The sequence below is a fragment of the Scyliorhinus torazame genome, chromosome 10, assembly GCF_047496885.1.
Source record: "Scyliorhinus torazame isolate Kashiwa2021f chromosome 10, sScyTor2.1, whole genome shotgun sequence".
Lineage (NCBI taxonomy): Eukaryota > Metazoa > Chordata > Chondrichthyes > Carcharhiniformes > Scyliorhinidae > Scyliorhinus > Scyliorhinus torazame.
In genome coordinates, this window is record NC_092716.1 from 157,356,540 (window position 1) to 157,379,200 (window position 22,661).

Consider the following 22,661-nt stretch of genomic DNA (forward strand, 5'->3'; position numbering starts at 1 on the left):
TCAAGGCTCGGATTTGGTGTTCATTATTCCTAGATTAACTATTTTTGAAAGAGAGGGAGGGGAAACAGGAAGGGGTTTCGTGAAGGGTTTTACCTCAGCACCAGAATATAAGAATATCCGAAAGGGTTGTACAAGGATCCATACGGATAGAGTTGAGCAATCGAAAGCAAAATTATGCAATTGTCGTTGAACATTCACTGCTCGTGTACCAGGTGGAGAGGTTGTGTCCTGTAGACGGTGCTGCTACATAAGACCAATAGGGCAATATTAATGGAATATATCAACTATCCCAAGACAGATTGGCGCAAGGGGAATTAATGTGGTCAAAGCACAAAATACAGTTTTCAGAAAGGATCCTGGAGTTCTTCTTGATCACTATGTTTCTAATCTAGTAAGACCATAGATATAGGAGCAGAATTAGACCATTCGGCCCATCGAGTCTGCTCTGCCATTCAATCATGACTGATATGTTTCTCATCCCCATTCTTCTGCCTTTTCCCATAACCCCTGATCACCTTATTAATCAAGAACCTATCTATCTCTGTCTTAAAGACACTCAGTGGCCTCCACAGCCTTCTGCGGCAAGGAGTTCTGCAGATTCACCACCCTCTGGTTGAAGAAATTCCTCCTCATCTCTGTTGTAAAGGATCGTCCCTTTAGTCTGAGGCTTTACCCTCAGGTTCTAGTTTCTCCTACTAGTAGAAACATCCTCTCCATGTCCACTCTATCTGGGCCTTTCAGTATTCTGTAAGTTTCAATAATAATCATCTTTATTAGTGTCGCAAGTAGGCTTACATTAACACTGCAGTGAAGTAACTGTGAAAATAAGAAACCCCCTCATCCTTCTGAACTCCATCGGGTACAGACCCAGAATCTTCAACCGCTCCTCATATGACAAGTCCTTCTTTCCACGGAACATTCTTGTGAATCTCCTCTGGACCCTCTCCAAGGCCAGCACATTTTTCCTTGGATACGGGGCCCAAACCTGCTCGCAATATTCCAAATAAGGTCTGACCAGATTTTATACAGTCTCAGAAGTACATCCCTGGTCTTGTATTCTAGCCCTCTCGATATGAATGCTAACATTGCGTTTGCCTTCCTAACTGCCAACTGAAGCTGCATGTTAAGCTTAAAAGAATCCTGATCCGGCACTCCCAAGTGATTTCTGATTTCCAAAGCCTTTTCCCCACTTAGAAAATAGTTTATGCCTCCATTCCTCCTTCCAAAGTGCATAACCTCACACTTTTCCACATTGTATTCCATCTGCCACTTCTTTGCTCATTCTCCTAGCCTGACCAACTTCTTCTGCAGCCTCCCTGCTTCCTCAACACTACCTGACCCTCAAGATATCTTTGTATCATCTGCAAACCTAGCAACAGTGTCCTCAGTTTGTTCGCCAGATCGTTAGTGTATATTGTGAATAATTGTGGCTCCAACACCGACCCCTACGGAACATGACTAGTCACTGGCTGCAATCCTGAAAAAGACCCCTTTATCCCCACTTTCTGCCTTCTGCCCAGCCAATCCTCTATCCATGCCAGTATCTTGCCCCTAACACCATGGGCTCCTATCTTATTTTAAGCCTTTTAGTTTCCCCAGCACCTTCTCCTTCGTGATGGCCATTACACTCACCTCTGCCCCCTGACTCTCTTGAAGTTCTGGTTTGCCACTGGTGTCTTCCATCGTGAAGGCTGATGTAAAGTAACTATTCAGTTCCTCTGACATTTCTTTGCTTCCTATTTCTCCTTCTCCAGCCGTCCAATGTCCATTCTTGCCCCTCTCTTAACTTTTATATTTCGGAAAAAAAAACTCTTGATATCTTCTTTTACATTACTAGCTAGCTTACACTCATAGTTCATCTTCTCCCCCCTTATTGATTTTTAGTTGGCCTCTGCTTGCTTTTAAAGGCTTCCCAACCCTCTGGATACCCAATAATCCTCACAACCTTGTCTGCTTTTTCTTTTATGCTGTCCTTGGTTTCCCTCACCAAACATGGATGCCTCGTCCTCCCGTTAGCATGTTTCCTCTCCTTGCGATGAATTTTTGCTGTGCCTCCCGAATAACCCCCCAAAACCCCTGCCATTGCTGTTCCACTGATTTTCCTGCCAGGCTCCTTTTCCAATCAACTCTGGCCAGCTCCTCCCTCATATTTTTGTCGTTACCTTTACTCAATTGTAATGCCGTTACATCTGATTCCAGCTTCTCCTTCTCAAACTGCAGGGTAAATTCTAACATATTGTGGTCACTGCCCCCTAAGGGTTCCTTCACCTTAAGTTCCCTAATCAAGTCTGCCAAACATACACATCACCAAATCCAGAATTACATGTTCCTCCGTGGGCTCCATCACAAGCTGCTCCAAAAACTGTTCCCTAGTGGGCTCCATCACAAGCTGCTCCAAAAACTGTTCCCTAGTGGGCTCCATCTCAAGCTGCTCCAAAGACTATCTCGTAGACATCCCACAAATTCCTTTTCTTGGGAACTGCTACCAACCTGATTTTCCCAGTCCACCTACATATTGAAGTCCCCCATGATTATTGTAATATTGCCTTTCTTATATGCCTTTTCAAATTCCTGATTTATTTGCTGCCCCTCATCCTGACTACTGCTAGGGGCCTGTACATAACTCTCATCATGGTCTTTTTTCCTTTGCAATTCCTCAACTCTACCCACACAGATTCTATATCTTCTGATCCTAAATCACTTCTTGTTATTGAATTAATTTAATTTCTCTCCAACAATACAACCCTGCCCCCTCTTCCCATCTGCTTGTCCTTTTGATATGACACATATACTTGGATATTTATATCCCAGCCTTGATCACCTTGCACCACATCTCTGTGATGCCCACAACATTATACCCACCAATTACAAAGTGCGCAACAAGTTCATTTACGTATACTGCGTGCATTTAGGCACAACACCAGCAGTCCTGTGTTGACCGCCCCCTTTCTCATAGTTGCCCTCTTTTTTGCTGTGCCTGAAGTTAGATTCCTACCGCTTTCTATTACATGTTCTGGAAAGTTTACTAACCTCTCCTGAGCCCTCTGCCCCTTTTAATGAGTTTTAAGGCCTCATCATTAGCCTTCACTCCCACATTCTCCTTTAACTTTGATTTGCTAATTTTCCATACAACTGAACCCTCCCCTTTACAGTCTCCATGCTCTTTACTGAAGTCTCCACGCTCTGTCTGCACGCATTACTGAGGTCTCACCTCTCTGCCTCCACGCATGTCACTGAAGCCTCACCTCACTCTGTGTCTGCGCTCTTTACTGAAGTCTCGCCTCTATCTGTGTCCGTTCTCTTTACTAAAGTCTCACCTCGCTCTGTCTCTGCGTTCTTTGTTGAAATCTCACATCTCTCTCTGCGCACCCTTTACTGAAGTCTCGTCACTCTCTCCGAGCTATTTACTGAGCTGTCGTCTCTCTCTGACTCTGTGCTCTTTACTGAAGTCTCGCATCTCTCTCTCTCTCTCTCTCCCTGCGCTCTATCCTGAAGTCTCGCCTCTCTCTCTCTCTCTGCGCTCTATCCTGAAGTCTCGCCTCTCTCTCCGCACTCTATACTGAAGTCTCGCGCCTCTGTCTCTACGCTTTCTTCTGAAGTCTCGCCTCTCTCTCTCTCTCCCTCTCTGCACTCTATGCTGAAGTCACGCCTCTCTTTGCGCTCCATACTGAAGTATCGCCTCTCTCTGTCTCTGCGCTCTATACTGAAGTCTCCACTCTATCTCCACGCTCTATACTGAAGTCTCGCCTCTTTCTCTCTCTCTCTATACTGAAGTCTCGCCTCTTTCTGTCTCCACGCTCTATACTGAAGTCTCACCTCTCTCTCTCTCTCTGCGCTCTATACTGAAGTCTCGCCTCTCTCTCTCTGCGCTCTATCCTGAAGTCTCGCCTCTCTATCTCCACGCTCTATACTGAAATCTCGCCTCTTTCTCTCTCTCTCTGTCTCTGCACTCTATCCTGAAGTCTCGCCACTCTGTCTCTGCGCTCGATACTGAAGTCTCGCCCCTCTCTCTTTCTCCACGCTCTGTACTGAAGTCTCGCCTCTCTCTCGCTCTCTGCACTCTATCCTGAAGTCTCGCCTCTGTCTCTGCGCTCTATACTGAAGTCTCGCCTCTCTCTGTCTCTGCGCTCTTTCCTGAAGTCTCGCCTCTATCTGTGTCCGTTCTCTTTACTAAAGTCTCAACTTGCTCTGTCTCTGCGCTCTTTGTTGAAATCTCACGCCTCTCTCTGCGCCCTATACTAAAGTATCACCTCTCTCTCTCTCTGCGCTCTATCCTGAAGTCTCGCCTCTCTCTCTCCACGCTCTATACTGAAGTCTCGCCTCTTTCTCTCTCTCTCTCTGCGCTCTATACTGAAGTCTCGCCTCTCTCTGTCTCCACGCTCTATACTGAAGTCTCACCTCTCTCTCTCTCTCTGCGCTCTATACTGAAGTCTCGCCTCTCTCTTTCTGCGCTCTATCCTGAAGTCTCGCCTCTCTATCTCCACGCTCTATACTGAAGTCTCGCCTCTTTCTCTCTCTCTCTCTGTCTCTGCGCTCTATACTGAAGTCTCGCCTCTCTCTGTCTCCGCGCTCTATACTGAAGTCTCGCCTCTTTCTCTCTCTCTCTCTCTCTCTCTCTGCACTCTGTCCTGAAGTCTCGCCTCTCTGTCTCTACGCTCGATACTGAAGTCTCGCCCCTCTCTCTTTCTCCACGCTCTGTACTGAAGTCTCGCCTCTCTCTCGCTCTCTGCACTCTATCCTGAAGTCTCGCCTCTCTGTCTCTACGCTCGATACTGAAGCCTCGCCCCCCTTTCTCTCTCTCCATGCTCTAAACTGAAGTCTCGCCTCTCTCTGTCTCTGCGCTCTTTCCTGAAGTCTCGCCTCTATCTGTGTCCGTTCTCTTTACTAAAGTCTCACCTTGCTCTGTCTCTGCGCTCTTTGTTGAAATCTCACACCTCTCTCTGCGCACTCTTTACTGAAGTCTCGTCACTCTGAGCTATTTACTGAGGTGTCGTCTCTCTCTGACTTTGTGCTCTTTACTGAAGTCTTGCATCTCTCTGTCTCCACGCTCTACACTGAAGTCTCGCCTCTCTGCACTCTATCCTGAAGTCTCGCCTCTCTGTCTCTGCGCTCGATACTGAAGTCTCGCCTCCCTTTCTCTCTCTCCATGCTCTAAACTGAAGTCTCGCTTTGCTCTGTCTCTGTGCTCTTTACTGAGGTCTCGCCTCTATCTGTGTCTGTTCTCTTTACTAAAGTCTCACCTCGCTCTGTCTCTGCGCTCTTTGTTGAAATCTCACACCTCTCTCTGTGCACTCTTTACTGAAGTCTCGTCACTCTCTCCGAGCTATTTACTGAGGTGTCTTCTCTCTCTGACTCTGTGCTCTTTACTCAAGTCTCGCATCTCTCTGTCTCCACGCTCTATCCTGAAGTCTCACCCCTCTCTCTCTCTCTCCACGCTCTATACAGAAGTCTCGCCTTGCTCTATCTCTGCGCTCTATACTGAAGTCTCGCCTCTCTCTTTCTCAACACTCCATAGTGAAATCTCGCCTCTCTCTGTCTCTGCGCTCTATACTGAAGTCTCGCCTCTCTCTTTCTCAACGCTCTATACTGAAGCCTCACCTCGCTCTGTCTCTGTGCTCTAGCCTGAAGTCTCGCCCCTCTCTTTGTCCACACTCTATCCTGAAGTCTCGCCTCTCTCTTTCTCCACGCTCTATACTGAAGTCTCGCCTCTCTCTTTCTCTTTTTTAAAATCTTTTTATAAATTGTGTACCCAATTCCATTTGATCAATTAAGGGGCAATTTAGAGTGGCCAATCCACCTACCCTGCTCATCTTTGGGTTGTGGAGGCGAAACCCACGCAAACACGGGAGAATGTGCAAACTCCACACGGGCAGTGACCCAGAGCCAGGATCAAACCTGGGACCTCGGCGCCGTGAGACTGCAGTGCTACCACTGCGCCACCGTGCTGCCTCGCCTCTCTCTTTCTCAATGCTCTATACTGAAGTCTCGCCTCTCTATCTCCACGCTCTACACTGAAGTCTCGCCTCTTTCTCTCTCTCTCTCTCTCTCTCTCTCTCTCTCTCTCTCTCTCTCTCTCTCTCTCTCTCTCTCTCTCTCTCTCTCTACCTCTCTCTCTGCGCTCTATCCTGAAGTCTCGCCTCTCTGCCTCTGCGCTCTAAACTGAAGTCTCGCCTCTCTCTGTCTGCATGCTGTATTTTGAAGTCTCACCTCCCTCTGTCTCCGCACTCTATACTGAAGACTCGCCTCTTTCTGTCTCCACGCTCTTGACTGAAGTCTTGCCTCTCTGTCTTGCTCTTTACTGAAGTTCGACTCTCTCTCTGTCTCTGTGCTCTTTACTGAAGTCTCTCTTCTCTCTCTCTTCGGGCTCTTTACTGAAGTCTCTCCTCTCTCTCACACTCTCCACGCTCTTTACTGAAGTCTCGCCTCTCTGTCTCCATGTTCTTTCCTGAAGTCTCACCTCTCTCTCTCTCTCTCTCTCTCTGTCTACCTGCTCTTTACTGAAGTCTCTTCTTTCTCTACCTCTCCGTGCTCTTTACTGAAGGCTCACACTCTCTCTATCTCCGCGCTACTCCGCGCAGTAAGAGAAGAGCCATTGCTTGGTTCAGTTGTGGGAAATGAAGTGGGATCAATACTGTATCTGATGTAAGAGGGACAACTGGGCAATGGGGACCACAATATCTTAAGGCAGGAATAGTGGACTGTAAAATGACAAATGCCAGCGAGATACAAAGTGACGTGGCCCAAATGAATGGGATTGAAAAGTTGTGAAACAGATCAATAGTTGGATCAACTTGGGTGTATGAAGAGTGGAAAATAGGAGGGAGGCCAGGAATGCATTGGAGTAGTCTAGCCTAGAGGTTATGAGACATGGTTGAGGGTTTTAGCAGCAGATGGACTGAGACAAGTTAGGGGATGGGCACAGTTGTGGAAGTGGAAGCAGGAGGCATGGGTGATGGAGTGGATATGTGTAGGAATGAAACAAGTCTTGCAGGGAGATGAAACTGCAAATATGAAGAAAGGGAATATGAAATGAGCTATTAAATATTCTAAACTTTAACAGCTTTTATCAGCATAGACAAAGTAAATGGATGGTTTATGAGAGGGTAGAACGAAAATGGGAGTCTGATTGTGAAACATGAAGGTATGGCGGAAATATTTAGTCCCTACTTTGATTTAAGTTTCACAAATGCAGGTGTTGAGAATTTATGTACATTAGAAATGCAGCAACTATGGGAGGTAATTGTGAAGGAACCAGACTTGTTCAGCAGACTTGTTCTGGGGATGGCGGGACTGTCTTATGAAGAGAGATTCGGCAAATTGGGCCTGCATTGTCTCAGGTTTCGAGGAATGAAAGGTGGGTTTTAAGGTGGTCCCCTCTCTAGCATCCATGCCCACTTTTATACTCAGTGTGTAAATTGGCAGCTGTTTTGGGAGGGATTTTTCAAGGCGTCAAAGATCCATCGAACCCATTTAATTTTGAAAGTTACTTATTAGATTGCAATTAAATTTGATGAACTCATGTGAATACAAAACCAGTTTATGCAAGATGATGTTATAATCCAACCCTTTAACCTCCAGTGTTCATTGAAGTGGCTATTAATAGACCTGTTAGAAAGTATAAGGCATCTCATGGAAGGGGAAATGTGGAGCACGGACAGAAAGTTGATTAATGAACAGGCTTTTAAAAAAATAAGTTCAATGTTTGTACTCCATGACCATGCCAACAATTCCTTCACCTGCCCCATCCATAGTATCAGGTCAAAAGTACAACGGTAATATACGATTGTCTCAAGCAGAGATTCTTACCTCTGTTGCATAGACTGCCTACTTCAAAATCTAACCAAACCTGCTGCTGTTCTTATCTCAGTGCATTTATAAACCCTCTTTTATAACTCGGTTTGTGACATTGCTTCACCCCATCTCTAATCTCCTGCGGTCCGACAATATCCCCTGAGCTCTCTATTCAGCAGCCTCTGGCTTTTTGTGTACCGACCCCTCCGGAGCCTCACCATTGGCAGCCATGTGATCAGCATTCCGGGCTGCTCCCGTGCTTTCGACTCAACTCCTCGGTCTCTTCACCACCTTCTTTAAGATCCTCTTAAACCCCACCTTTTTGATCAAACCTTTGATCACCCTCTCTGATATCGCCTGCATTGGCTCAATGCCCCCCCCCCCCCCCCCCCACCCCCACCCCACCCCGAGTATGCCCCTGCGCAATGTTCTACCTGCTCACCCAGGTTGTTATGGACAGAGGAGGAGAGATGAACTGAAACCTCCCTTCTGTCCGTAATCTGTGTGGTTTAGTTTTGACGAGGTGTGTGTTTCGAAACACTTGTTAGGGTGTAGTCAATTTTTAAAAAAAAAGACCAGCAGATTTTGTCGGTTTAAACAAAAAGGATTTATTCACACACACACACCGACAGATCTAAACGTTACATTAGTCACACCGTGCACAACAGAAAGGTACAATTAAAGCAGATATTGCAAGCGGAATCCAAAAGAATAGTTAGTTCATTGCCCTTTGCAAGTTCAGTGAGCGGTGAAGCTTTTTCTCCGTTCCCTCTTGAATTGTGGTTCTGAAGTCTGGGTCGGGTATCTGGATTACTGTAGAATTCCTTCGATGAGAAGAGTGTTCAGCAGATTGTGTACAATTCTGGTCGCCACACTATCAGAAGGATGTGGATGCTTTGGAGAGGGTACAGAAGTGATTTACTAGGATGTTGCCTGGTATGGAGGGCATTAGCTATGAGGAGAGGTTAGATAAACTTGGTCTGTTCTCACTGGAACGACGGAGGTTGAGAGGCGACCTGATCGAGATCTACAAGATTGAGTGGCATGGACAGAGTGGATAGTCAGATGCTCTTTCCTAGGGTAGGAGAGTCAAGTACTAGGGGACATAGATTTAAAATGCGTGGGGAAAAATTTAGAACAGATGTACGAGGCAGGTTTTTTTACACAGAGGGTGGTAAATATATGGAACGCGCTGCCTGTGGAGGTGGTGGGAGCAGGTACGATAGTGGCATTTAAGGGGCATATAGACAAATATATGAATAGGGTGAGAATGGAAGGATATGGATTCTGTAAATGCATACGGTTTTAGTTTAGGCAGTTACCATGGCCGGTGCAGGCTTGGAGGGCCGAAGGGCCTGTTCCTATGCTGTATTGTTCTTTGTTCTTGTTCTAGGTCATGAAGTCAGGCACTGGTGGCTGTTTTATTAAGAGATCCAATTTCTTAACAAATGAACCTGGAGCTTTGGAAGCAATCTAGGAGGCTTTTAAAAACTCTTTTAAGCCCATTGGTTCTAAAAAAAAAACAACAAGGCAACGGTGGCATCATCTTTCTCTATAGCTGGTGTCTTTTCATTGTTGTTCTGCAAACAGACCCCAGGTCTCTTCTGAGTTTTGGGATAAATGAATGTTGGGCCAGCATTTATTGCCCATCACTAAATGCCCTTGTTAAGATGGTGGTGAGCTGCCTTCTTGAATCTCTGGGGTCCATGTGGTGTAGGTGCACCCACTGTGCTAAAAGGGAGGGTGTTCCAGAATTTTGACCCAGTGCCAGTGAAGGAATGACACTATCAAAGTCAAGGTGGTGAGTGACTTGGAGGGGAACTTCCGAGTGGTTGTGTTTCCAAGTATCTCCCGCTCTGATCCTTCCAGATGGCAGAGGTTGTGGGTTTGGAAGGTGCTGATTAAAGAGCCTTAGTGAGTTTCTGCAGTGCATCTTGTAGATGGTACATACTGCTGCTACTGTGCGTTGGTAGTGGAGGGAGAGAATGCTTGTGGAAGGGATGTCAATCAAGTGGGTTGCTTTGTCCAGGAATGGTGTCGAGCTTCTTGAGAGTTGTTGGAGCTGCACTCATTCAGGTAAGTGGGGAATATTCCATTACACTTCTGATTTGTGACGTGTAGATAGTAGACCGGTTTTGGGGAGGCAGGGGGTGAGTTACTTGCCGTAGGATTCCTAGCCTATGACCTGCTCTTGTAGCCACAGTATTTATATGGCTAATTCAGTTCAGTTTCTGGTCAATGTTAACCCTCAAGATGTTAATTGTGGTGGAGTCAATAATGATAATGCTATTGAATGTCAAGGGGCATTGATTTGATTCTCTTTCATTGGAGATAGTCATTGCCTGGCACTTGTGTGGCATGAAAGTTACTTGCCACCTGTCAGCCCACGCCTGAATATTGTCCAGGTCTTGCTGCATTTACATGTGGGCTCCCTTCAGTGTCTGAGGAGTCGTGAATGGTGCTGAACATTGTGCAGTCATCAGCGAACATCCCCACATCTGACCTTATGAAGGAAGGTCATTGATGAAGCAGCTGAAGGTGGTTGGGCCTAGGACACTACCCTGAGGAACTCCTGCAGTGATATCCCGGGACTAAGATCATTGAGCTCCAACAACCGCAACCATCTTCCTTTGTGCCAGGTATGACTCCAGTTAGTGCAGAGTTTTCCCCTTGATGCCCATTGACTCAAATTTTGCTGGAGCTGCTGGATGTCAAGGGCAGTCACTCTCACTTCACCTTTAGAGTTCAGCTATTTTGTCCATGTTTGAACCAAGGCTGTTTTGAGATCAGGAGTTGTGTGACCTTGGCGGAACCCAAACTGAGCGTCCGTGAGAAGGTCATTGCTAAGTCAGTGCCACTTGATAGCACCTTTGATTACTCCTTCCATCACTTTACTGATAATTGGCAGGACTGCAGAGCTTAGATCTAATCCATTGGTTGTGGGATTGCTTCGCTCTGTCTATCACTTGCTACAAGTAGTCCTGAGTTGTAACTTTGCCAGGTTGACACCCAGGGCAACTCCCTCTCGACAATATACCATTGTGCGGCCACCTCTGCTGGGTCGGTCCTGCCGGTGGGACAGGACATACGCAGAAATGGTGATAGTGGTGTCTGGGATGCTATCTGTAAGGTATGATTCCGTGAGTATGACACTATCAGACTGTTGCTTGACTAGTCTGTGAGACAGCTTTCCCAATTTGACAGAAGCTTACAGATGTTAGTAAGGAGGACTTTGCAGGTTTGACAGGACTGGGTTTAATCATAGAATTTACAGTGCAGAAGGAAGCCATTCCGCCCATCGAGTCTGTACCAGCCCTTTGAAAAAGCACCCGACCTAAGCCCACGCCTCCACCCCATCCCTATAACCCAGTAACCCCACCCAACCTTTTGGACACTAAGGGTCAATTTAGTATGGCCAATCCACCTAACCTGCACATCTTTGAACTGTGGAAGGGAACCGGAGCACCCGGAGGAAACCCATGCAGACACCAGGAAAAAGTGCAAACTCCATACAGCTAGTCACCTGAGGCCAGAATTGAACCCAGGTCCCTAGAACTGTGAGGCAGCAGTGCTAACCACTGTGCCACCGTGATGCTGTTGTTTCCAGTGCCTAGGTCAATGTCAGGTGGTTCGTCCATTTCTTTCCTTTTTATTGACTTTCTAGCTGTTCGATACAACTGAGTGGCTGGCGTGGCCATTTCAGAGGCATTTAAGAGTCAACCACATTGCTGTGGATCTGGAATCACATGTAGACCAAACCTGGTATAGTTGGCAGATTTCCTTCCCGAGAGGACATTAGTGAACCAAATAGGTGTTTTACAACAATGTTTTCATGGACATCATTGGACTTTTAATTCCAGATATTTATTAGGTTCAATTTCTACCACCAGCCATGGCGGGTCCCCAGAATAATTTCCCTGGGTCGTGAATCACCAATACCACTATGCCACTACCGCCCCTGGATCAGAGAACCAGTTTCGTTCACGAAGTGAGCAACCATTGACATACAATAGAAAGTAGATGGTGATCTTTCACACACAACTTGTGGGTAATTGGCCTCATAAATTTTCCTTTGTTACATTGTAAACATAGAACATAGAACATTACAGCACAGTACAGGCTCTTCAGCCCTCGATGTTGCGCCGACCTGTGAAACCACTCTAAAACCCATCTACACTATTCCCTTATTGTCCATATGTCTATCCAATGACCATTTGAATGCCCTTAGTGTTGGCGAGTCCACTACTGTGGCAGTCAGGGCATTCCACGCCCTTACTACTCTCTGAGTAAAGAACCTACCTCTGACATCTGTCCTATATCTATCACCCCTCAATTCAAAGGTATGTCCCCTCGTGCTAGAAATCACCATCCGAGGAAAAAGGCTCTCACTGTCCACCCTATCCAATCCTCTGATTATCTTGTATGCCTCAATTAAGTCACCTCTTAACCTTCTTCTCTCTAACGAAAACAGCCTCAAGTCCCTCAGCCTTCCCTCATAAGATCTTCCTTCCATATCAGGCAACATTCTGGTAAATCTCCTCTGCACCCTTTCCAATGCTTCCACATTCTTCCTATAATGCGGCGACCAGAATTGCACGCAATACTCCAAATGCGGCCGCACCAGAGTTTTGTACAGCTGCAACATGACCTCATGGCTCCGAAACTCAATCCCTCTACCAATAAAAGCTAACACACTGTACGCCTTCTTAACAACAATCTCAACCTGGGTGGCAACTTTCAGGGATCTATGTACATGGACACCGAGATATCTCTGCTCATCCACACTACCAAGAATCTTACCATTAGCCCAGTACTCTGTCTTCTTGTTATTCCTTCCAAAATGAACCCCCTCGCACTTTTCTGCATTAAACTCATTTGCCACCTCTCAGCCCAGCGCTGCAGCTTATCCATGTCCCTCTGTAACTTGTAACATCCTTCCGCACTGTCCACAACTCCAACCACTTGAGTGCCATCTGCAAATTTACTCACCCATCCTTCTACGCCCTCCTCCAGGTCATTTATAAAAACGACAAACAGCAGTGGCCCCAAAACAGATCCTTGTGGTACACCACCAGTAACTGGACTCCAGTCTGAACATTTCCCATCAACCACCACCCTTTGTCTTCTTCCAGCTAGCCAATTTCTGATCCAAACTGCTAAATCACCCTGAATCCCATGCCTCCATATTTTCTGCAGTAGCCTACCGTGGGGAATCTTATCAAACGCTTTACTGAAATCCATATACACCACATCAACTGCTTTACCCTCATCCACCTGTTTGGTCACCTTCTCAAAGAACTCAATAAGGTTTGTGGGGCACGACCTACCCTTCACAAAACAGTGTTGACTATCTCTAATCAAATTATTCCTTTCCAGATGATTATACATCCTATCTCCTATAATCCTTTCCAAGACTTTGCCCACAACAGAAGTAAGGCTCACTGGTCTATAGTTACCGGGGTTGTCTCTACTCCCCTTCTTGAACAAGGGGACAACATTTGCTATCGTCCAGTCTTCTGGCACTATTCCTGTAGCCAAAGATGACTTAAAGATAAAAGCCAAAGGCTCAGCAATCTCCTCCCTAGCTTCCCAGAGAATCCTAGGATAAATCCCATCTGGCCCAGGGGACTTATCTATTTTCACACTTTCCAGAATTGCTAACACCTCCTCCGTATGAACCTCGAGCCCTTCTAGTCTAGTAGCCTGAATCTCAGTATTCGCCTCGACAACATTGTCTTTTTCCTGTGTGAATACTGACAAAAAATATTCGTTTAGCACCTCTCCTATCTCCTCGGACTCCACGCACAACGTCCCACTACTGTCCTTGACTGGCCCTACTCGTACCCTCGTCATTCTTTTATTCCTGACATATCTATAGAAAGCTTTAGGGTTATCCTTGATCCTACGTGCCAAAGACTTCTCATGTCCCCTCCTGGCTCTTCTTAGCTCTCTCTTTAGGTCCTTCCCAGCTAACTTGTAACTCTCGAGTGCCTTAACTGAACCTATAGAGGTATAGGTAGAGGGTCTCTGGTCACGCTGACAGCGCACCCCCACCCATGGGCTTCCCGGCAGAGTGGGGCGGCTTCAATGGAAAGTCCCATTGACCGTGGCGGGAGCAGAGAATCCCACTGCCAGCAAACAGCATGCTGCCGGGAAATACGCGGCTGGGAGGCAGGAGAATCCCGTTCATGGAGTCTCGGAGTCCATTGAATCTGTGTATTAGAGTAAGCTTCGAACTTTCACGAAGGAGCACTATCTAGGCTTGCTCATTGAAGGAGGAGACCCCCACCTATCATGGTTCAATTCAGAACTTTCTGGAAGCCTGATAGTCTGAGTTGAAGTTTCCCTTGTCAGCCATCTTAACAGTTTACCAGCACCCAATTAAAAAAAATAAATAAAGACATTTCCAGAAGATCCCACACAGGAATATTCCATATTTGAGGCTTTGAATGTGACATGCATTTTACTGGGCATGATACGAGTGATGTGTTGGAAGTGAATTTTGTACTCACCCCCTCCCCAGCTCTGAGTCAATGCACGGCTCAGTCCTGCTCTATTTATGTGTAGATAATTTGGACTCTGGTATTGGGAATACAGTATCAATATTTGCTGATGAAGCAAAAGTAGAAGCTTTGACAAACAGCGAGGAGGAATATAAAAAACAATTCAGGATAGCGTAGTTAATATAATGGGCAGACAGATGACAGATGCAGTTCAATGTGGGTATGTGTGAGGTCATATGTTTATACTGAAATACCTGAAGGCATACACTAAATGCAAAGAGACTGAGTAAGATGTGGTGAATAGGGAGACTAGGTCATTCTCTGGAAGTATGAGCATGATATAACAGCAGGCAGCACGTTGAGTAAGGACACCAAAGTGCAGGAGTAAAGAATTAATACATTGCACGAAGCTTTGGTTAGGCCACGATCAGAGCACCGTGCAGATTTGTGAATTACAGCATAGGAAGGACGCAAGTCTATCATGAGCGTATAGTGTCAATTCATCAGCATGGAAAACTATAATTTAGGAGGAGAGGTTTGAGAATCTGAAACTAATTCCATTGGAGCACAGCAAGATGACGAGATTTAATTGAGGTTTAAAATTGTGATTGAATTTCTTTGGGAATCCTCAATCACTGGTTGCTCCAGGGAATGTTTTTATGAAATTCATTCATGGGCTATGGGCCGTGTTTGCGTGGGTCTCACCCCCACAACCTAAAAAGATGTGCAGGGTAGGTGAATTGGCCACACTAAATTGCCCCTTAATTGGAAAAAAAAGAATTGGATACTCAAAAAACACCCCAATTTTTCAAATCATGGGATGTGGGCGTAGTTGGCTGGCCAGCATTTGGTGCCCATCCCTAATTACCCTCGAGTGTCTTTGTTAGGCCACATCAGAGACAACCATGTTTGGAGGCAGTCCAGAGAAGGTTCACCAGATTGATCCAAGACTTGGAGGGATTTTCTTAGAAGGGAAGGTTGAGTAGATTGGGCCTGTACTCATTGGAGTTTAGAAGAATGAGAGGGTGACCTTATTGTGACATATAGGATTTTCTGGGGGCTTGACAGGGTAGAGTGACAGGATGTTCCTTATTGTGGGAGAGTCTAGGACCAGGGGTTACAATCTCAGCGTAAGGAGTTGCCCATTTAAGACAGATGAGGAGCAATTTCTTCTCTCAGAGGGTAGTGAATCTGTGGAATTCTTCACCCAGAGGCTGGGCCGTTAAGTATGTTCAAGGCTGAGATAGACAGATTATTCAGTAAGGGTTATGTGGATAAGGCGGGAAAGTGGAGTTGAGTATTATCATATCAGGTCAATCAAGATCTCATTGAATGGCAGGACAGACTCGATGGGCCGAATGACCTACGTCTGCTTCTGCATCTTTATGGTCTTATTGCAAAGGTGACTTTGCTTCAAAGGTACTTTATTGGCTGTAAAGTATTTTCGGATCTTTTGAGGTCATTAAAGCATTTGTAGCAAGGTCATTCATGCTAGTTGAGGTTTGGTCTGAAGTGAGGGCTCTCAGCACTGACCAAATCTCAGTACATGTGTGATGTTTACCTTTGTGACACAGAAGAGAAACTTCTGTTTCATCAAGTGAGTACCAGACAAAACACTCCTCTTTTGAAGATGAAAATGCAGAGTTTGAACCATGACGTGTACAAATACCATTTCTGTTGATAGGCAATTAGGCATGAAGAAAAAACATTACTTCTGTTTTTGGTTGAAAATGCTCGAACTTTGAGGGTACATGAGACTTGTCACAGCATCAGTCTACCACTTATTAATCCATAGAAGTCTGATGGGATTGTGCCTGTGGTCTTCCCTATATCAGCACTGCTGGCTAGAAGGCAACAAAGCAACTTTCCCAAAGGAAGGAAGGAAAATTGTGGATCACAGTTGTCCTCACCTCGTACCTACCACATGCTGCCCTCTGCCCTCTCCTTAGCTAGAAATACAACCGAATTGACAAAGCTTGGAAGGAACTGTCAGTTCTCTGTCTTCACAGCTGACAGATTGTAGAGGATCCAAGTATGGCTAAAGGGTACAGGGAAGGGAGGGAATATTTATATTAATTCAGTGTGCCACAGTTAATCAAGTTTATCATCCCTCTCTATAGCAGAAATCAGTGTCGCGGAAGAAATGTGCTGCCTGCAAGATAGTGGTTCACACAGCCTGCATTGAGCTACTGGAAAAAGTAAGTCTCTTCTATCTCTTGAATCGTAGCAATATGCTCCCAGTTAACATTTAGTTTACTCCTTATTGTGGGAGTTGTAGGTTTAGATGTGCATTCTTAATCTATTTTTGTAGGGGTGAGAAGGAACTCTCCTTCAAGAGATTCAATGCTTTGAGACGTGTAATCTTTGGCCTATCATGACTGAGCCTTTCAAATAGATTTCCCCTTGTGGAATGCGTTTTTACCTCGTCAAAAGCCCTACTCGTTCACTCACATTGAATAGTATTCCAATAGACTAAACTCATTCCCATTCACTCCTGTCGTATCTCTAAATGAAGCAGACTTGATATTAAACCTTAGGTCACACACTTCATATTCCCCAAGTGTATTCTTGTTTAAGTCACAAAAATACAAGATTTCAGCTGCCGATAACAATACATTTCTAAAACCTCTGATCATTTTTCTATTAAATTAGAATTTCGAATGCATGGCTGATTTTCTTCTTCTTCACTAGTTGAGTGTTTGAGTCTCTGTGCTTTTGCAATATTGGTTGATGAATTATGCAGCCAGGACAATAATGCAAAATAAATAATCTTACCATCTCATAGTCTACAGAAAAATTCTCCCATCTTCCATCCATGCAGTTTTCGATGGAGAGAATAGTGTTGTTTTTGCACTGGGAGGATTATTTACACCTGGGAATAAAGTGGCACAGGGATCACCTGTAGAATATCTACTTAACTTAAAGCACACTGGTCTTGAAATGCACAGACTTACTTTATGGACTAGCTGACAGGCTAGTACATTAAGTCCTCATTTAACACCGATTCACTTCACATCATTTCACATTAACATTGTTAATAAAATAATATCCGTTTAATCGTCCCAGTTTCATTTTTTGGGAAAAATATTCAGATTGTCCAATTCTTTTTTTTTTCCAATTAAGGGGCAATTTAACGTGGCCAATCCACCTACCCTACACATTTTTGTATTGTGGAGATGCAGACATGGGGAGAATGTGTGAACTCCACACATCCACAGTGACCCACGCCAGGATTGAACCTGGATCCTCGGTGCCATGAGGCGACAGTGCTAACCACTGCGCCACCGTGCTGCCCTGTGCCAGTTTCATTTTAATTCATTTGCCACATCTTCCTATTCGATGGTCTGTGTGTTCGTGTGTTTGCATGTTCTTCCCCATCGTGGTTCCACCCTCCCCCCTCAGTCACTCATTCTCCTGCTCCTGGTCTTGCTGACTCCCAGCCTCTTATTTTTTTTTTTTAATTTAAAGTACCCAATTATTTTGTTTTCCAATTAAGGGGCAATTTAGCGTGGCCAATCCACGCAGACATGGGGAGAAGTGCAAACTCCACACGGACAGTGACCCAGGGCCGGGATTCAAACCCGGGTCCTCAGCGCTAACCACTGCACTATGTGCTGCCCTCACTCCCAGCCTCTTACCCTGAGGTAAGCCTCGAGGGCTTGTTCTTTAGTGACTCATGATTTCTGGCTTCGCTCTTAGCTTCCCATTGAGTGCGCATTAAAATCCTGGGTTCCATCTACTGGCAGAAGTTGGTCGGTGCAGGTAGACAGAACTTCAGCTCATTGCTTTTCAAATTTTTTTTCCCGGGGCCCACTTTTCCCATTCGTCCGACCTTCGGGACCCATGCTATGTTCGCTTACCTTTAATGTGAAAGGGGAGCCTGCCTAGTCCTCACTATCTCACTTGAATCTGGTTCACAGGAGGAGAGGATAATGCACATATCAGGTGCAGACATCAGCCAGTTCCTTTATGCCATCTTCATCTTTATGAAAATCAAAAATCCAACCTCATGAAGGGCAATAGCAACAAAATGCTTGTTTTACTCAGCACTGGATACTCCTGGAAGATGCTACACCAGAATGCTGACAGCCTCATGGCTTTTAGCATGTTATTAATGTGGTATCACAGGTCTGCTACAGCAGTGTAGCCTTTTAATTTGGAGTCAGCTGTAAGTTAATAATTGACCCTGGGATCTTAACCTCAAAATGGAATTTTTCACCCACCACATCTCTTTCAAAATCTCTTCTCATTTGCCAGTTGTCATGTGAAAGTACCTTTAAGAAATGGGTGTTTATAAATGGGTATGTATATAAATATCTGTAGTCGCAGTACCTTTAAGTAATGGGTGTTTACTATTGAAGTAATGTCAGAGAGTGGGTGAAGCTCGGCTGTCTGTTAGCTTTTTACTTTCGTTTTTGAGCAGGCTGCAGGGTGTGTTTTAGTTTCATTTTCAGTGTTGGAGCTGAAGCCAGACCAAGCAAGTGTACTGCTGTTCTCTCTGCCATCAAAAGACTATCTCTTGATCATTTGGTGAATTCAGAATTATAAATGTTTTCAGTAGCGACTTTAACCTGATGTGCTTCTGATAAAGGTTTTGTTTTTCAGTCGTATGGATGTTAAAAAGGAAAGCTTAAAGGTTTACTTAGTGTTGTAGTCTTTGGGGGTTGTATTTGAATTAATGGTTGCTAAGATGTTCACTGTATGTTTTAAAAAGATTAACTTGAGTTCATAGAATAAACATTGTTTTGCTTTAAAAAATACTTTTCCATTTCTGCTGTACCACACCTGTACAGTGGGCCGTGTGCTTCCCGTACCACAATCTATTAAAAGTTGTGGGTCAGGTGAACTCCATGATACATTTTGGGGTTCTCTAAACCCTGGCCTATAACACAGTACTTCCCTACATTTAGCACACATGGACATTGCGTCCTTATTTGCAGTGGCACAATTGACAAAACTTTCAGTGTTAAGTTTCCTTTTTGTAGGCTGTGAACCAAGGGGCCTGGAGCTCTGTACAGAGCTAACACTAGCACTGCTCTATCCTGCCCTGTCCTGCCTTGAGCAGCTCTCTCCAGCAGATTCTGTTGTGAGATCCTATCCAATAGGTAAACTGCCTATCTGAGTATCTGGCCATCTCTTACTTTTAAGAAAACAATCGTCTTTACAGTCCTATTGCCAACAGCAGAACAATGGAAGCAAGTCCACTCTGTGATTTGGCACCAAAAGCACATACCCGGAGGGCACTTGACGTCAAGTGTGCGTGCAGGGCGCATGACCTCCTCCCTTCTGCCGCTCCTGGCTAGAAGACTCCTAATTTAGTTTCATTTAAATGGTGGCAGCAACCACCATTCTTAATGTAAAAGCCAGTAGCAGCCGTTGGGTGCTTCTCCTGCGATCGGGACCACCGCTGGGACAGTGCAACCGATCGCTCTGCGACCCTCGTGACACCTACACACGACCCACCCGCAGATCGTGACCCACAATACCTACACTGACCAATTTGAAGCTGAAGTCCTGACTACCTGCACTGGCCAATGTCTGCCGGTAGATAAAGCCTGGTCACTCTAAACATGTACAGTGAGGTGAGTACTGGGTTTAAAAACATTTTTAATTGTATCTTCTATTTAATTATGTATTTTATTTTGAAAGTTTGTTTCAACTCGGAATGCTCAAATCTGCACATGTATGGTTAAGTATTTCAACTTGTACCTTTTTTTCCAGGCGAGAAACATCTGAAGGAATCTAGCTGTGGCTTTAACATTGATTCAATTGATTCACTTATAGTTGCTTTTCAGGAACACAACCACAACTCTGAATGAGGACTTTGTAGAACTGTGGTGGTACTCCATAGAGACTGATTTGATTCCTATGGATTTGTTACTTTATCCTTTCCCAGCCAGATAACTTCCAATCCCAGAACTCTCATCTTAGAAGTAAAGGGATAGTTTACAGCACAACTGTTTACAATGTAATACATATATTAACTTTCTGGGACTTTTGAGACTCCGGGTCCATTCACTGTAGTCTTCAAAACTGCGGTCATTGTGTCCAAGCATAAATACTTTGCACCTCCCGCTCAATAAAACAATCCAAGTCTTTCTCTGATCTCTAAAATTAAACCACCCAAGCTTACTGTTTGGCAGATTCCATCACAAGGTCACAGTTGGCACTGTTGCTTCACAGCACCAGGAACTCAAGTTCGATTCCCAGCTTGGGTCACTTTCTGTGTGGAGTCTGCACGTTCTCCCTGTGACTGCATGGGTTTCCAGCTTCCTCCCACATATCCCATAGGATGTGCTGTTAGGTGAATGGACGTTCTGAATTCTCCCTCGGTTTGCCTGAACAGGTGCCGGAATGTGGCGACTAGGGGCTTTTCACAGTAACTTAATTGCAGTGTTATTGTAAGCCTACTTGTGACACTAATAAAGATTATTATTATTATGTCCTGTAATTAAAGCTACAACGTCAATATATAGTTTTCTTATAAAACAAAAGGTACAACCTAAAACCTTATCTTTTAAACCTCAAAATTGTAACAATAACTGTAGTAGTGCTCTGTCGAAGTCTGGTAGGTAGTTCTTTGTATGACTGCGGTGGTGCTCTGTAATTGCGGTGGTGCTCTGTAATTGCGGTGGTGCTCTGTAATTGCGGTGGTGCTCTGTAATTGCGGTGGTGCTCTGTAATTGCGGTGGTGCTCTGTAATTGCGGTGGTGCTCTGTAATTGCGGTGGTGCTCTGTAATTGCGGTGGTGCTCTGTAATTGCGGTGGTGCTCTGTAATTGCGGTGGTGCTCTGTAATTGCGGTGGTGCTCTGTAATTGCGGTGGTGCTCTGCAATTGCGGTGGTGCTCTGCATGACTGCGGTGGTGCTCTGTAATTGCAGTGGTGCTCTGCATGACTGCGGTGGTGCTCTGTAATTGCAGTGGTGCTCTGCATGGCTGCGGTCGTGCTCTGTGTAATTGCAGTGGTGCTCTGTATGACTGCGGTAGTGCTCTGTCTTATTGCAGCGGTTGCTCTGCATGACTGCGGTAGTGCTCTGTATAATTGCAGTAGGCTCTGCATGACTGCGGTAGTGCTCTGTATAATTGCAGTAGACTCTGCATGACTGCAGTCGTGCTCTGTTTAATTGCAGTGATGCTCTGCATGACTTCAGTAGTGCTCTGTATGACTGCCATAATTCTCTATATCCTTGATTTTGTAAGCTCAGACCCTCATTATGTCCCAACCTTTTACACCAGTAAGCTAACTTGTAGTGACTCATGTAGCTGGGCTCCAAAAGTTTTTTGTTGATCCACTTCCCAATTTTCCATCCTTCAGTTTGTATTTCAGCTTGCCATTCTTCCTTCCGGATTTTGTTGCATTACCTTATTACATTAAACTCCAGTTGTCATCATTCTGCTGTACTACTTGCTGACAGTGTGAATGTCCATTTTCTGTTTCTGCTTTCAGAGTTCAAGTATCATTGGGAAAATTGCACATGTTCCTTTGTGGACCCAAGCTCTGACCATTTATATTTAAATGTTCGTGTGAAAAGCTGTCGCTTGTCCCTGCTGATCAGGAATTCCACTTTTAACATCCATTCTCTGCTTCTTACTTCCCACCAATATCCTTGCTTTGTCACCATTTTGCCTCCAAATACGTACTGTTAGATTTTACTCAGCAACATCCAGTACCTTTGAAAAATCAAATAATATGATATTAATTCATCTTTCTCTATCGATCTGATTCGTTAACTGCAAACTCCCTTTCAAAAAGCGAAGTTGACTCTCCATAATCATGTTGTACGGTTTCCAAAAGCTAATTTGCGTCCATTTTGTGAAATCCACAGATAAATTTTAGATGTAAACCGACATTCCGGGAGTCCGGGTCACGTAACATTCGAGAGGTAAGTGGATGTCTCAGCTATGGCGATAATAAAAAAAACAACATCCCTTTGTTGAAGATAACAGACATTTCAGATGAAGCCAATCCCTGCTGGAATTCAGGAAGGGCCTTGCCTCAGTGTCTATATACAGCTGAGGCTATCCTGTCCAGAGCTCTACAGAAACATCTTTCAAGGTTCCTTACCGATTGGTTGATATTTCTGACTGTCCTTGTAATTATTTCTGTTCAATTTAAGAACTGTATTGGTTGTGAATAATGCCGTAACACATTTTTATTCAAAGCATATATTTGGAGAAAATAGCAAAGCAAATCATAAAATCTATTTTCATTTATTTTAAATTGACCCATTGGAAAGCTGTTTTTGATGGTTGAAAGCGACATAGAAGCTGTAAGGATTTATGTCACTAAATGCCTCCTCCTAATTTGATACATTTGGGGGGGTTTTGGCCTATTTTGAGCTAATCTCGAGGATATAAGGCCATAAG

At 44.8% G+C, this 22,661-nt stretch overlaps 1 protein-coding gene across 6 annotated transcripts in view; it reads left to right on the plus strand.

The window, feature by feature from the left end:
- The window catches only part of dgkza (diacylglycerol kinase, zeta a), a 663,976-nt gene that overhangs the window by 283,221 nt on the left and 358,094 nt on the right, over positions 1–22,661 (plus strand). For all 6 annotated transcript variants that reach the window (XM_072518865.1, XM_072518866.1, XM_072518864.1 and 3 more), the window contains 2 exons: positions 16,415–16,492; positions 22,121–22,177. In XM_072518865.1, coding sequence (XP_072374966.1) covers positions 16,415–16,492; positions 22,121–22,177 — 135 coding nt within the window. The remainder of the gene's footprint in view (positions 1–16,414; positions 16,493–22,120; positions 22,178–22,661) is intronic.